Here is a 15,980-nt window from a genome sequence, read left to right on the forward strand (position 1 = left end):
TGGAGTTCCCTCACACCAAACTCATCAAACCATGGATCCCAGTCCTAAAGGACCCCTTTTTGTGTACAGGGGCACAGTCATGATGAAAGAGGAAAGAGCTTTCCCCAAACTGTTGCCATAAAGTTGGAAGCGTATAATTGTCTAAAATGTATATATGACATATATTTATATGCTGTTGCATTAACCTTAACTAGAAGAAAGGGCCTAACCCAAACTAGCGATGCATCAATATCATTTTTTCAGATAGAGTAGGAGTACATATTTTAGCATTTGTTGATACTAATTACTATACCATATTGAGTAACTTAATTAGAATTTATGTAGTTGTTAGTGTAAATGAGTGCAATGTACCTTAAAATGACATAATTGAAATCTAGTTGATTTTAAAGAAGTGCATTCACTACTACGTTGTATTATTACTTTGAATCAAATAACATTGTTGTAGAGAAGAGTGGGTTTTATTCCATGTCAGAAAAGTGCTTCTGTAGTAAAGTAAGTGTCATAGTTTTTATCATCATCGGTTTCTGTCAACAACAGTCTCTGGAGTACAGAGACAGTAGGAATCACATCTGAGGCTAATGCATCCGAGGAGCTCACAACTAAATGCAGGTAGTAAAGTACACGATAGGGAAATATGGTCTATCTACAGTCTATTTTGCAAAGACAGTTTTTTAAAAATCACCGTATTAACACTTATACCGCAATTCTGTTTGGCGGGGCAGGGAAAAGTTGCATATACAGACTTTAGTTCCACAAATATCGACTTTTTCACCTTTTTTGTGTGTTTAAAAATTGGCCAAAATCACAAAGTGCATTTCTAGAGGCAATATACTGAGGTGGAAGGTTAAAAGTGAGCAGTGACTTTGTGTCCAGCCACCATGTTGTTAGTTAAACTTCTCTGTATGTGCAGGCCCTCGTTCACTGCCAGCTTGAGTTGTTTGCTCATTAGAGTGGCAGTGTACTCAGCTTACGTCACATAGCTTTAGCTGGTTTTGTTGCCTTTACTTGAGGTTGAGTATGAGTAAATTAGAATGGCATCTGGCTGATACTGTATACCAGTATCATTAGCGATGCATCCCTAGCCCAAAGCCTGAAAAACTCCCCCAGACCATTATCCCTCCTCTACTAAACATTACTGTTGGCACTGTATTTTCCAGGAGGTAATGTTTTTCTAACATCAAAACAAAATTTGTCTGTTAGACTGCCAGATAGTAAAGCTTAATTAATCACTCAAGAGAACATGTTTCTGATGCCATGCTTTAGACCACTTTAGCTGATGCTTGGTATTATGCATAGTGGGCTTAGGCTTGTGGGCAGCTGTGCGGCCATAAAAAACAATAGTTTTTGTGCTGATATGCTTGGTTTTATATACCTGATGGCAACGGGTGTGGCCAAAACACAATCTGAACACAATGTTTAGGAGGGTTGTCCACATACATTTGGCCATTAGTTGCATGCATGCATGTAATATTAACATTAGCATAGAAGCAAATTCATTGTTGTTTCCAACCTGCTTAGTATTGATTAGCTACAAAAACTTAAACGAGCTGAATAGTGTATTGTTTTACATTCATGTAGCTAAACTCCAGCCTAAAATTTGTTTGGTTAAATGGCATTGTTGCCAATGTTCTGTAAAGCTAGGCCACAGCTTCTATGAAAGAATGCATTTGTGGGTGGGGCATGAATAGGTCAGTTCTTTCAGCTGAGGTCATTTGAGTACTAGACTGCCACTGAACAATCTATAGACACAGATGCTATGGACTAGCCAAGTTTGCTAAAGTAGAGGTTAATGTATGGTGCCCCTGTGAGGCCTTGTTCATTATGCCTTCTGTGTTATTTGCCCTCATCTATTGTAATGTGCAGCCTGCCTCGTCTCTCGTGTGCGCTGGCCGTAAGGGGTGGTGGTTACCATGGTTTCGGCGGTCCTGGCGGATGCTTTCAGTTAGCTAATCCAGCCTGAACCTCTCCAACCTCTGCGCTGAATGCACTTCATGTCAGACACAGCTGCTCCTTCTTTCAGTTCCAAGCATTCATGAGGCAGCCAGAGACTTCACCGCTCCACTAAGGACCAAGGGCTTAGGGCTTTACTAGCCGAGCCAGAGTAAGCTCTGTCAAACGTGTTTGCATGACTGAATACTCTAACCCCAAAACATCCATGGATCCTGAACTCACAATTTTTTGGCAATCAGCACATGAATCAGAGGAATCTATTGTGATTCTTTCAGTATGTGTTGTTATGAATCAGGAACACAGGAAGTAGAAATGTTTCTGACTTGAACAAAAGACCAACATGGAGCATGTTCTCAATTCTCTAGTACATCATAACGTCACAAATCACTAAACCTTCAGAGGACTATCATTTTCACCCTATGTACGAATATATCCCATAGGCCTTTTGCAGGTGCTGGTTTATGATGGCTAATCAATCACAAGAAAATAACGACAGCAATGTGATGAAGGGACAAGTCATTTTCCCTGTTTGTTTAACTATATAAAGCAAAGAAAAACTTCAGACATGGGTAAACAAAGAACAGAGAAGAGAAACATCTGTTTTAAAATAACAGAAAGTACCAGAACCGAATTTAAGTTAGTGTTACACTAGTTTGAGGTCTCAGAACATGCTCAAATAATCCTATTGATTTTGGGTTCAAATGGTTCTCATCCTATTTTTACCCCCATTCTTTGTGTGTTGCCAATGGATTGGCACTATGCTAATACACTGTTGTGGCTAACTTCTTCCTTTCCCCACAGTCCACAATCCTGCTGTCATCTAAAGTTCTACTCAATCCTGACCTCCCATGTCTATCTGAGTCATAATCCAAGCAGACATGATTGACTTTCTGGTTCTCGTTGTTCCTGAGTTCAAAAATGGCTGCCCCTGAAACAATCCCATGTTTATGCATTGAATGCTTTGCCAGTTTTTGGCTTTGCAATATCAGTAGAGCATCAGAAATGCAGTAAACGTGCAATTCTCAGGAACATTCACCTGTGTTAACCCATCAGTAGGTATTGTTTAAATATGCCAGAGTTGTTTTTTCTTTCTTTCTTGTTTTCAAAGTAATCATTTGCTATGATAAACAAATTCAGGCCAGCACCTGAGGCTAAGTGATATTACAGAAATGAGTCATCAGGGTATATCCCATTTCTCTCAGCCATGTACCCCTAAAACCACGTTGGCCTCATGAAACGTAGCTATGCGCTCTGAAAGCTCACACAGGCTTCTGTTTTCATTGCCAAACACCAAATGTTCATGCTTCCTCCTCTTTTTGAGCTCACACAAAGTCCATTTACACCTCTGTGAAAAGCCATTTGCCCTGTGCTTCTCTTGATAAGGTAGCATCTTCTTCAATCTCAAATTAGCAAAGGTGTTGGCTCTTGGTATCTGTGATAGGTGTAGGATGTTTGGAAGTGTTTAACACCAGGTAGGCTTGGGAAGGATTTTGTCCATACAAAGGGGGAAAGTACGAAGGAATTCTGTGGATGACTTATAGTCTAGCATCAACAAAAGCAAGCTATAGGCTAACAATAGGATCTGCACTGTTAGCTTTGCAATAACATTTGGCAGTGCTCATATTAGCAATTAAGGTTTTTTGTGACTTCAAACGGTATGAAGCTGACTGTCTTGTTTTGCAACTGATAACACTGATGCATGACTGCACACAAGCAGTTTTGTATGAAACGTCACAAATGGCTGAAGTCTTTCTGCTTCGCTGGACCAAACCATTTTGTGAAACTCCAGTGTTCCTGTTCTATCCACAAAGATCACTATGTAAAGCAGAGAAAAACTAAAATGCAATGTGCAAAGTGTCACATTCTATACTAACTAACGATGCTTTGATGTTTTTGAAAATTGAATGTGTGCTTTGTTTGTAGTACTCTACAAAACAAATGGAACCATGCTATTACACATCACACCTGGGAATACTGAGAATACTAGCATAGCTGGTCACCACCAAAACCAGCATGTGTTGTGTTTTGGATGCTAATCATTAGCAATGAAAGCTAATATGCTTATCACCAGCACGCTATCATTTGTTGTGTGTTGGATGCTGGTTTACTGGTCAAGCAGTATGACCTTGCTAAACCAACACTGGACCGTCATAAACCAGGTTAGAACAGATTTTTTTTCAGGAAATTTCTTTAAGGAATTTCTTATTCCATAAAGGCTGTATTTTTAGCCTAACAGACCAAAGAAAAGTTAATCTAACAGGCCCAAGTTCACAAAATAGTGTTTCTCAGTTTGCCAGATAACTAACATGAAGAAAGTTAAGGAATATTCATAATGGACCATCCTTACTTTTCAGGTTATTCAGCATAAAAACAATTTCAGCTTAATTAAATACTAACAGGATTTGAAGGTTACGTGGTATGTTAAACAAAAAAATAAACAGTTTTCCATGGCGTCCTGTTGCCATTCTTTCAAAACCAGGGTAGGGTGTGCAAGGAAAAGAGGGTTTGTCTTCGGATTTTGGCGAAGTCTATTGGTTGATACGCTTGTCAATCAAATGCTGTGCGGCTCCCTATTGGCCAGTAGCGTCGGTTTATCGCTCTATCTCCCTGTATTTCAAGTCCACTCGCTCTTCAGTTTCTGTCGTGTCACTCCGCGCGTTGGCATAGTGCTCGGCGGTTTACAACAACAGCGTCCGACTATTGCATTAAACTTGAGCGTACGATTGATTTTTTGTGTGCTGCTGCTTGAAAAGTACCGTGGTCTGAATTCATTTCGAAGCGACGACGTGAAACATCGCATTTTTCGTTTTGGGCGTTTGAAATTGGACACCGCTGTAACGTCCTCGTTTTTCTGCGGAGTAATACACTATTGGGGATGACAATGTGGAGGTGGCTAAAATGTCTACTCGGAAGATGAAACGGTCACAGTGATAGCAACCGTAAGAAAACGGTAAGCTACAACTTGGCAGAGTTCAATTTTCATAGTTATTACGTCGTAATTATACTTCAGCGGGTCCCGTTAGACTTTTTAAGGATAAGGGAGGACGCGGAACTCAATTACTTCGCGATTTACGGGACGTAAAACACGGAGGGGGGATTTGTCCCCCAACTTTATGTTTTTCTCTCTCCCGAAAACACTCCTGTTGGATGCCGAACGCTCAAACCGACGAAAGGTAAAAATATTTATGAACCTTTTCCTTTCACAGGCCAAGACTTCTGTCTGTCTCTGTTCAAATACGCTTTAACTGGTGAAGTTTTGCAAAAAATAAACGAGCAAAACAAAAACTTCTGCAGTGGGTATCGGTAGCTAGCTAGCATAGCAACTTTTCTTCAAGCGGGTCCTAAGTTTTTTTTTTTCCCTTTTTTTGTCTGAGTGCGTTGGGTTATGAGCTCCACTTGTGTGCATGGCCGTAGGAAACGACTTCTTTGTTCACTTTACGCCGCGATGACAAGTGTGAAACGGTACTTCTAAGCTCTTTGTGAAACTGTAAAGAGTTGTAGGGTTATAGTTTTATGGGTGTTTAGGGCACTTTGGAGCGCATCTGAATTGCAATAATAACTTAAAACGCCGTATAATGCCAGGCATGTGTTTTTGTGGTAACACTGGAAAGTCTATTAAAGTTAATTTAACGTCCCTGAATAGGTTGGAAACTATAATCGGGGTCGCATACTCGGTGCAAACAAGAGCAAGGCTTTTAATGTACTGCATTTGTTTATTCCATTTTTCACAACAAACAGCGTTCTGCATTTGCCCTCATCCTTTCAAGAATTCAGTCCATTCTAGCCTTTTACTATTATTTTTCCTGTCTTTCACATGCTCGCTATTGTTCAGTATTCAGTATCGTGACCCACTGCTGATGCTTAAGGCTGCTTGTAAACTTTTCGAGGCCTGGCTCCTTTTTTTCTTTGTGTTGTGAGGGGAGTTGAGGCCCACTCGGCTCACTTTTTTTACCGCTATCCTAATAATCCCAATGAACAGTTTCCTCACGTCCCCTATTTCCCGTTAAACACACGGAATCTTATCTTTTTTAAGTCGATTTGGCCGCGATGGGACGAATAGATAATGAGTTTCCTCCAGAACAATCAATAAGTATTTATTTGCGTCGATCGACAGGCAAGAGAGTGGAGAAGAAGAAGGGGGGCGGGGGGGGGGTCTTATAGAGCAGCATTAGGGAGTGAAGCGTGTCTGTGTGGGGGCTGTTCATGAGGACTTGAGGTTGCTTTCTAAGAGGATGAACAAATACAATAATAACTTTTCTAGCCGTTTTTCTGTGCCACTATATCGTGCCCCCCTTTCCCAGTTCACCCCCATCCTTCAGGGGTTTAACCATACACAGTTTAAACGATGCGATGTCTGTTGTGATCTTTGTACTACGATACGACACATTTTCGTTTGTAAAGAAATTAAAACAGCTCGTGCTGGTGGGCACTGGGATCGCACTATTTTCGGAATATGACGGAAACAGGTGATATTCATGAATCTATGATTCCTGAATGCTGCTAAAGGTCTATGTGTTACAAACCTGACATAGCTTATTATGATTGAATTGTGAGTATTTATTTAATTTCTATTGCATCTTATGAGTCATATCTTGGATACCATGTGCAAGAAATAGAAATTTTAAAAGTATAAACAAACCTCTTGATGACAGGCATACTGCTGTTTTATGGGAATTCTAGTATGGCTATGATGTTAATTATTAGATATGTCACTAAAACCTGAAAGCAGTATCGTAAAGTATTTTGGGTCATATCTTTTGATCCATTCATCATGAATTTTACAGACAACGTAAAGGGCAACAGGTATTTTCAGATTATGTCAAAAACTGAAAAACAGAGATACAAGGTTTTCTTCCAACAGCAGCAATAAACAATATATCAGCCAGTACTAGACTTAGTATATTGCTCAAAGTCAAATTTCTGGAGCATGAGCCAAAGCAGTTTTAATACATTTCTTTATCAATAAAGTTATTCTTTAGAAGGCAAAGTGATTGAAATTTAAACAAATAGAAACTAATTGTTTCTTGGTTGTCTCATTCTTATTTTTATCAGTATGATTACTGATATTGCAAATATTTTTTATAGCATAACATCAAACTGTATTCCATTCACACTACGTATTGTTTCACAACCAGTGTGTTAACAAAATGAATATTAATAAGCGTATTGTGACACCTCCACCATCATCTTCAGAAGAGTGAACGTTTCTTACTAGGAGCACATGAGGAGAGTGTGGGATTATTCACAGCAACACTGTCCTTATTTTTTTTATGGTGGTGATTTTTTGCTTTGCTGAGGATTTCTCCAGCCTTAAGCCTTTGCAGTGTTGTTGTTTCTTTTGGTTAAGCAAATGAAAGAATGATCATCATACTTAAAGATTTCCACAGTACTGTAATATAGTAATCCATAATATTTTCATCTTGATATAGTATTCCTGTAGTATTGTCTTATAATGCTTCTTATGATCTATAATATTTTAGTATCATGTAATAAACAGCAGTAATTGTCTGAATTTAATAAAAAAATGTTTATCTTTTATTGCTGGCTGGACTAGATGTGGAGATTTGGTTAAAAATCCCAAATATTGAGAAATTGAACAGATTAATGTAAATAATTCTGTATTAAAAATCACAAAAGTCAAAAGCAGTGCAGTCAGGCCAGCGACATTGAAGTAAGGCCTCAGTGCCAGCCTATATAAACCTCTATATTTGCTTATTCAGACTGTGTCAGGGCAGTATGGCCTAGCACAAGGAGGTGTTTGGTTCTGCATTTTTCTTGTGACTGTTTTTTAGTTCTGGAGCTTATATGATGTCATTGATAAACATGGCCACCTCTCAATGCCCCCGGACCAGAAAGAAAAATGCTATTAAGTGATTGTATGTTGATGACAGTGGCCATTTAACCAATGGTATTTGGATTTGTAATACATCCACATAACCCACCGTAATTGGTATTATGCTGCCGTTTGATGGAGTGGTCCTTCTTCTCCTGTCGGTGCAGTGGTATTCACACAATTTAATCAAAAACCATTTTCAACAGAACAATGCAAGAGATTTAGTCTTTTAGTCTGCTGAAGCTGCATGTACCTGAACGTTTCTTTGCGCACGTTTAGACAAGGAAATGGATGGGGTCATTGTTTCCTTTTCTTAGAGCGATGGTGATGGTGTGTTGACCTAAAAGCTGTACATTCTGTTACATTGCACTGTGTTTTTAATCTGGCAGTGTAGCAAGGGATGATGGCTAAACCGTCTCCCTCTATTAGTCAGGGAGCAGATTAACGTCTCTTACTGTCTGCGTTCTCTGGCCATCAGTGCGTAAAGCTTTGGGTTTATTGTGTTCGAGGATGAAGGATGCTTTGCTTTATGGACTTGGGCAGGCTGTTGGTAGAGTGTGAGGTTTGTATTTTACATTTGAATTGTGCTGTTTTTATATGTATTAGAATTAGCAGGGGTTTGACTGTTAGTGGGCACATTGCTCATGTGCAAATGTTTATGTTGAGTGTGTATTTGGATGTTCGGCTGCAAAGCAACAGCATTTTGGCATTGACATATCAAAACCTTGTAACTTTTTTTTTTTTACATCTCTGTTTACTCCATTTGAAAACGTCAGCCGTCATTTACATTCTATGAACGTTTCATGCTGAATAGACATGAATAGAAATGGTCCAAAAGAGTTAGTTTATTTTTCACAGCAACGATTTGTAGATGCGTTTCTATCACTACAATACCATAGATATGGGATGGCGATCCAAAACTGTTGAGAAATAGAGCAGAGTCAGCCTTCATGAACTTGTATGTTTGCATATTGTAGCTGTTTCAGGGTCAGCACAGCCTGTGTAGGCGTTTATCATCCTTCTAGGTAAGAGCGTGTGTTTGTGTGGTTGGTTGTTATTGAATCCCCTGGACCGGAGACTCACTGGTGGTGCCCCTATCTGGTTAACCAAGAGTTACGTGCTGTGATGTGGTGCATTGTGGGAAAGCCCAGTTTTAAAGCTCCTCTGTGATGTGGAATAGAATTTCTCTCAGATCACCTCACTACTCTGCATTACACACGCTGTGCCTGACCAGTTCATATCAGCTGCCTCTGCTAGATGGGGTCTCTGTGCGCATCTTTATCAAATTCAGACTACATAGGAAGGAAGTGGAAACTTTGATGTATTTGCATTACTTTGTCTGATATGAGACAAATGCCAATGTCCAGCTCCAGCAAATTCCTAGTATTTTACAGTAATTTTTGCCATGTATACGTATTTAAATTGAATGGGTTCATAGCTTTGTGTTTTGAGTGTTTAAAACTACAGCATTTCTTCTTTGTTCTGTTTATCCATACATCCACCCATCCATTTCCTAAGCCGCTTCTCCGTCAGGGTCGCGGGGGGATGCTGGAGCCTATCCCAGCAGTCTTCGGGCGAAAGACAGGATTCACCCTGGACAGGTCGCCAGTCCATCGCAGGGCTGTTCTGTTTATGTAGCCAATTATTTTATATATGAAGAAAGTACACATCATTATTTTCTCCATTTTAGTACTTTCATGCAGCTGATAACTCAGACCAGGTAGAACTGTTTGTTTATTTAGTTATCAGATCTAGGGAATATATGCATGCTCCTTTGAAGAAAAGGGGCATTTTACACTTCCACTGAAAGATGAAATAGTATAAATTCTGTGCTTTTTTTTTTTTTTTTTTCCTTCACATTTTTTTGCCAATCTCAAGTCCCCATTGTTTTATTGATTTTATTCCACTTACTCACCTGTGCTAGTCACTGCCAATTCCCATTCTTTTTGGTTTTTTTTTTGGTCTATCCTGTTGCGAGGGAGCCACTGACATGGGAGTTTCAATGCAAGCTTGTGCATCCTTCATGGCACAAGAAATCAATCGTGGCATCTTTCTGACCTGCTTGAATGTAGCTGCTCAGTGATGTATACTAACAGATGCCCACAGTTAGCAAGGCAACAGGCAGAGAAGAACTAAGTCTTAGCGAAAGAATGTGGCCTTTTTAGCCAGCATATTTATCATGGAATCAGAAAGTTTTGCCAAAATCACTTCTGTTCACTAGTGTAGATGCATTGCTAGACTGACTTCTCAGCAGAGTTTTGACAACTGACTAATTGAACAAGCCTCATGTGACTACATTACTTTGGATTACAAATTTAGTTTTGCTTGTAAGTGGGTGGTGGGAAGAAATCCAGACAGAAACACTATCTGTCTCTGGTGCAGAGTAAACGAAACAAAGTATAGTATTGAACAACACTAAAAAAAACTATTGTGATAAATTTCCTGTTTAGACTTCAGATAAGCAGCCTAGTCTACACACACACACACGTGTGTATATATATATATATATATATATATATATATATATATATATGTATATGTGTGTCTTTCAGGATACAGAGTGTGATTAAGATGGCATATAATCAAAAACGTAAATGTTGTGTGAATACTGTGTTGGAGTTCTTGATGGATATTGTACTGCATTGAGTATAGCCTTTTGGCACTCCTTCAAAGGGTTATCTGCCATTGCTCTAACTCATTTCTCTGTCTTTCCTCCTGTAGGGTAGTACATTCTCTGTGTGTCTATGTGTGTGTACTAAGAAAGAATGAGTGATACCAGCATCAGAATGACCACAGCAGGAACAGACAAGGAACTCAGTGATCTCCTGGACTTCAGTGTGGTAAGTGTAGATTTCTGCCATATGGTTTTGGTTAGGATGGACAGCTGTCCATTCGCTAGAACTTTAATATAGCATTATAGCATGCAATCATAACTACACAGTATGAAACTGCACAGTCTGATGATATGTTATTGTTATTGGGATATATTACATCACCATATGCTTTAGATCATGGATATACTTTCAGAATAGTGAATAACTGCTGGTCATAAAAAGACAGATGTAGTATATAAACTATATAGGGGTTCTGTTTTGCTGGTGCATTTTGTCCATGCCGTCTTCTTTGCAAATTTCAGAGAAACTGAATAACTCAGGGATTATAGAGATGTTATAAGGCTGGGTGATAAGACAGCGTATATATAGTTATTGTGATCATTATGTTATGATAAAATACAGTATGCTTTGCTGAACAAATTCTGAATATCAACAATACACGTCAGTACTTGTAGTTTCATGATCTTTCTTGCCTGTGTCTTTGTTCTTTGTCCTTCATGGTAATTTGCACATATGATTTCCTGGTTGTTGTTTTTTTTTTTTCTTTGAATATTACTTTGAGTGTAAACCTGTATTTATGTTTGTTTAATCTTGTCCTCTCTGTTTCGTAGACGTTTCCTCTTCCAGTGTCGAATGGAAAGAACAGATCTGCTACTTTAGCCAGCACACCATTCGTGGGCTCAGGTAAGCCTTGCTGCTCAAGATTCTTCTTGTCTGCTGTAGTTGAGAAGGTTTAGACCTTAATGCTAGTAATAATATAGTAATGATGGTTTATTTATATAGAGTTTTTATCAAACTCTGATTTGTGTTAGAAATTCTATAAACAGAAAATATGAAAGTCAAAGTAATTAAAGTAAAAGCAAAAGCAGCAGAGGGAGACACAGAAAGAATCTGAATAGCATAGAGCAAAGAGGTGGGTTTTGAGTTGTGATTTATATGCTGAGATAGAGGCTAGATCATGGATGTCTCCCTGTGGTCTGAAAGCCCTTCTACAGGCTATACTCTCCTCTCATTCATTTTCCCATCCTTTTTCTCTGCTGGCTTCAGCTGTTCCTTTTTCCTCACTGTCTTAGATTGAAGGTGTGGGAGTGATTACGGGAAATGACAGAACAGACACCTCCTTCCATCCCCCACACACATCAACGAACATTAAAACAAATGCACAACCCAAACCCTTCTTTCTCACCCTTCACCATCCCCCCTTTTAACTTCTAGTTTTTCTTTCTCTCTTAACACCCCTTCTTTCGCCTGCTTCCTTTTCGGCGTGAATCTACAATGTCTTTGTTAATTACTCTCTGATATTCAACAGTAAGGAGCTTGTCTGTTCGGTAAGTAATCACCAGTTGTGCCTGTTATAAACAAGCAGTTCATTTGAGACGAGACTCCCCTCTGCTCTACAAAGGACACTGGCAGATATTAGCTTACGAGTCCCTGTTTGAAATAAGATAGCATAAGGAGATGTGCTCACGTTGAAACTGTGCACTTTTAAAAAGGTGACGGTTACTGTTATTGTCCAGAACGGCTGGCTTGTCCATTGTGAAACGTACACACCTCCGCAGTCAGAAGTCAAAGGACAAAAGCGTTCTTTTGGAATTGTAAAGAGCAAGCTGATAGGAAGCACATGTGGTTAGCTCTATGGTTTCAGTATGAGCATTCTTCATGCTACCGGGGCTTTTAGAGATTTCTTCACACAGGCGTTGTAGTGTTGGTCACACTATAATATTGGGAGTTATCATGGTGTGTGATTAATATTAAAGTTTGCATTAATGAAGTTAAGGAACCCACGCTGGCAATCTCTTCTAACCTGACAAAGCCTTGTTTGAATGGCCCTGCTTTATTTTCATTTGCTTCTTTTAAAATTACAGCAAAAGTAACTTTATGCAGTATTGTAAACATTAAGATTGTAAACATAAAGTTTTTATAAATGGATTCTTAATTTTACTTTTAAAATAATCCAAAGCACCCAGCGAAATATATTAGTTGGCTAAGCTTTGTTATCTTTCAATACTGCCAAAGCTAAAAATCGTTTTTATCGTGTTATTTCTATAAAAGAAATAACGGTATACGGATCGAGACAGAGCACGGAATTTGGCTGACAATACTAGTATTCAATTCAAAATCCAGCACTGAATGCTGGATTTTTTGGAGTGAAGGGGGTAAAGAGTTACACTTGTAACTCGTATGCTGCAATTGTGACCTGTACAATGTGCAAGGAAGCCTTGCTGAGTCTGCATTTCACATTGGCTGTGTAGAAGCGTGTGAAGGTTGCTGCCTTCCTCAAGCTTCACCAACCACAAAAAAAACATCTGTAAAGGTTTATGTTGACCTTTTCCACCTGTGTCTGATATCGATGGCTTTAACTGAAGGTAAAACCCCAGTCATCCTTCATATGAAACAGGAACAACAGAATATGGCAGTGGTAATACACAAATAAAGGTTTTTTTGAATAAAATAGGACTATCACAATAGCTCAGTTAAACTTGACCTCTCAGTTTTAAAAGTTGCCAATCAGAAATCAAAACTGGCCTTTTTGTCTTGCTAGGTCATGTTCATGGTCATTTTAAACACAATTTATCATACCTCTTAAAAAACCTATGTAATGTTCCCTCTAAATCTAGTGACTTTTGAGTTTTTATTACATCATTGAAAGTTGGGAAAAATATATTTTGCATAATTTTAACAATTTCCAGAATGTTTAATTTTATTATGAATAAGCAGGGTACATACATGCCTTATTGGAGTACCCAGTTAATTTAAAAAAAATGCTGCGATGAGTTGGGATGTCTGTATGGGATGTCTGCTCAGAGCCACTCACTAATACTGCTTTTCACTTGGAAACATCACTATATGGCAAGAAAATAGTTTTTGACTTCTGATTCACATTTACTTCAGTTTTTCCCTTCACACAGTGCTTAATTGGCAGTTTGTATGAGGCAAATGTTGAAGTATTCTGGGTTATGAAAGGACAGTAAATTATCTTTGAAAGAGGTATGCATTGTTCAGTGAAATACACCTTCATTGCTAGGCCTTTAAAATGTTGATTACTTGATTGACCATCAGAATAGTCCATAGAATATTCAGTTACAAATAAACAGTTGTTAGAGTCATGGAGGAAACATAATGTCTTTTTATCTTCACTGAGAGAGATTTTGAGTTGTGGTTCTGTTGGGTTTTAACAGGTTAGTTTATGAAGTTTTCTCTCATTCTCTTACAGCCCTCAGTGTCTGCATTGCTTTCTTTCCTCCCGCTGCTTTGGCTGCTTGTGCTGTTCCACACCTTGCCACTGTCCTCTGGTGATAATGATTCAACTTGGCATGTTTAAAGCTACAGGACTGCGAGACTGTGGCCACATGCTGTCATTTAGCTCAGTCTCCATGACATTAGCTGTGACGGGGTGTGCGGCATAGAATCTGTGACAGATATTCGTTAGCTTACTCTGATAACTCTCTCTCATGGTGGTTGATCTTGATTCCCTAAGGTGTTTCTGGCCAGTGAGTTTCATTTACTGAGTATGTGAAAGTGAGAATAACTGGGATATAAATATAACTGCAAAACTCTGCAGAAAGATACAGGAACACTGAGGTTGCATGAAGCAGAACTTTCCATTCTTGAAGGTGGGCATGGGCTTCTGGCTCACAAAGTAAGAGCAGAAATTAGCATTTGTCCAGTCTGATTTCAGGGCATCCATTGGTCATTAAAAAGCCTTAAATCAGTTTTGTGAAAACTAGGGCCTACAAAGTCCCATGAGGTATTAACTATTTCCTTTTTATTTTAGTAATTTAACTGAAGTTTTTGTTGTCATTTGAAAGCAGTGTATATGTGTAATAGCAATTTATTTCAAAGGAACCATATAATTTTTTGTGTTATAGATGTATAGACATAAAAGACAGACAAATAACAAATGTTTGCTAAAATAATAGTTACTTAGAAGGTTTCTGAGATGTAGATTAAGCCTAGTCCTGGACTGCATTCTAAATAGATTCACTATTGAAAAGAAAATGTCCAGAATTAGGCTCAAAGGGGAATTCCACCGATTTTACAAAATTTCTGCAAAATGAAATGGTTAAAATGTAAACAGTCCTTCAAAGTGGTTTGGTTTGAAACGCTCCGTTCTAGGGAAATTTGCTGAGACAGAAATGTTCACAGTGGTGGTGATAGGAACCAGATGTCTGCAGCCTTTGATGCTTCTGAAAGCTACATCACAAAGTTATTACATGAAATGGTTACGAATATACTTCTTGACTGGGAAGAAATTTCAGTACATTTTAAAACTTTCAGTGTTTATGTAACACAAACGCTTTTATTTAAAATGTTTTCCATGATTTGGGCTTTTTAATGATGTAACAGGTGACCCTAAGCAGCATTAAAAATGTCTTTTTAAAGTTTAGTTGAATTTGTTGATAACTGGATCTATTGTCCTTGCTTTCAGCTCATTGTATTGGAATTAACTGCAATTGTATATAGAAAGTATCATGAAAGCAATGGTGATGAAAGGAGTATTTTGCAGTCTTGCTTTCCTGAACTGAGTATTGTTTTTGATTGTATTCATCAATGTCTAGATGCTGTGGGTTAATAGGTTTATCCTGTTATGTTGGCTTATGTGTGTGTCATGCGTTATGCTCTGAGCCTATGACTCATGGCTGACTAGACCCATTCCAGTGTTTTTCTCTGTAATTATAGCCCCACTCTCTAACAGGGTTAGTGTGTACCCTCTTCTTTTTAGAAGGGTGTGTGTATGTGTGAATGTGCCTGTCCTGACTCACTCTCTGAGCTGTTCCATGTGCTCAGACACACACACATGCGCTTACACTGTGAGTCTCATTTGTGCCTCCAGGGTAGAGAGTAGTATGGGGTGAAGGTTTCATGACTGCCAGCTTGTGTCTCTATTGTCCTTAGTAATCAGTGCATCTGTACAAACAGGTAGCGTGCAAAAGCCAGCCGATCGCAGATCAGCTCTCCAGACTGTAATGACTCACCAGCTCGTAAAGAGAGAGATGATGGACGAAGGCTGGCAGATAGCAACGCATAGATGCTTTTTTTTCTCTCCTGATTTTGATACTCGTGTCTGAACTCTGAACTTTAATACTTTTTTAAATTTAAATGGTCTTGATAATTGAAAAACAGTTTTACATTTTGTTAAACATACCATTTAACATACTATTAAAACACTATTAAAACAGCCTGTTTTGAACTTAATTTTCTTGAGATGTCTCAAAAAAGTTGCATTCACACTTAAGTTGCACAGAGTATTTCAGCTCTGAGTGTTTTTTAAGTGAGGCATGATACAGGAGAACCAGTCAGTCCTTTACCTTATAGTGTAACAAAAATAACCTGTTACGTTATTTACACTTTTATAACAACTG

At 38.6% G+C, this 15,980-nt stretch overlaps 1 protein-coding gene across 5 annotated transcripts in view; it reads left to right on the top strand.

Moving 5' to 3' along the window:
• The first annotated feature begins 4,607 nt into the window (after nucleotides 1-4,607).
• The window catches only part of tcf3a (transcription factor 3a), a 35,809-nt gene continuing 24,436 nt past the window's right edge, over nucleotides 4,608-15,980 (top strand). For 2 of the 5 annotated variants that reach the window (XM_017697105.2, XM_017697107.2), the window contains exons 1-3: nucleotides 4,611-5,123; nucleotides 10,505-10,623; nucleotides 11,229-11,301. In XM_017697105.2, the coding sequence (XP_017552594.1) occupies nucleotides 10,549-10,623; nucleotides 11,229-11,301 (148 nt within the window). In that variant the 5' untranslated portion in view covers nucleotides 4,611-5,123; nucleotides 10,505-10,548. Of the gene's footprint in view, nucleotides 5,124-10,504; nucleotides 10,624-11,228; nucleotides 11,302-15,980 lie in introns of all 5 variants that reach the window. The other 3 variants (XM_017697108.2, XM_037530975.1, XM_017697106.2) reach the window with 3 other exon arrangements.

Source organism: Pygocentrus nattereri, chromosome 19 (assembly GCF_015220715.1).
Source record: "Pygocentrus nattereri isolate fPygNat1 chromosome 19, fPygNat1.pri, whole genome shotgun sequence".
In the NCBI taxonomy this organism is placed as follows: Eukaryota; Metazoa; Chordata; class Actinopteri; order Characiformes; family Serrasalmidae; genus Pygocentrus; species Pygocentrus nattereri.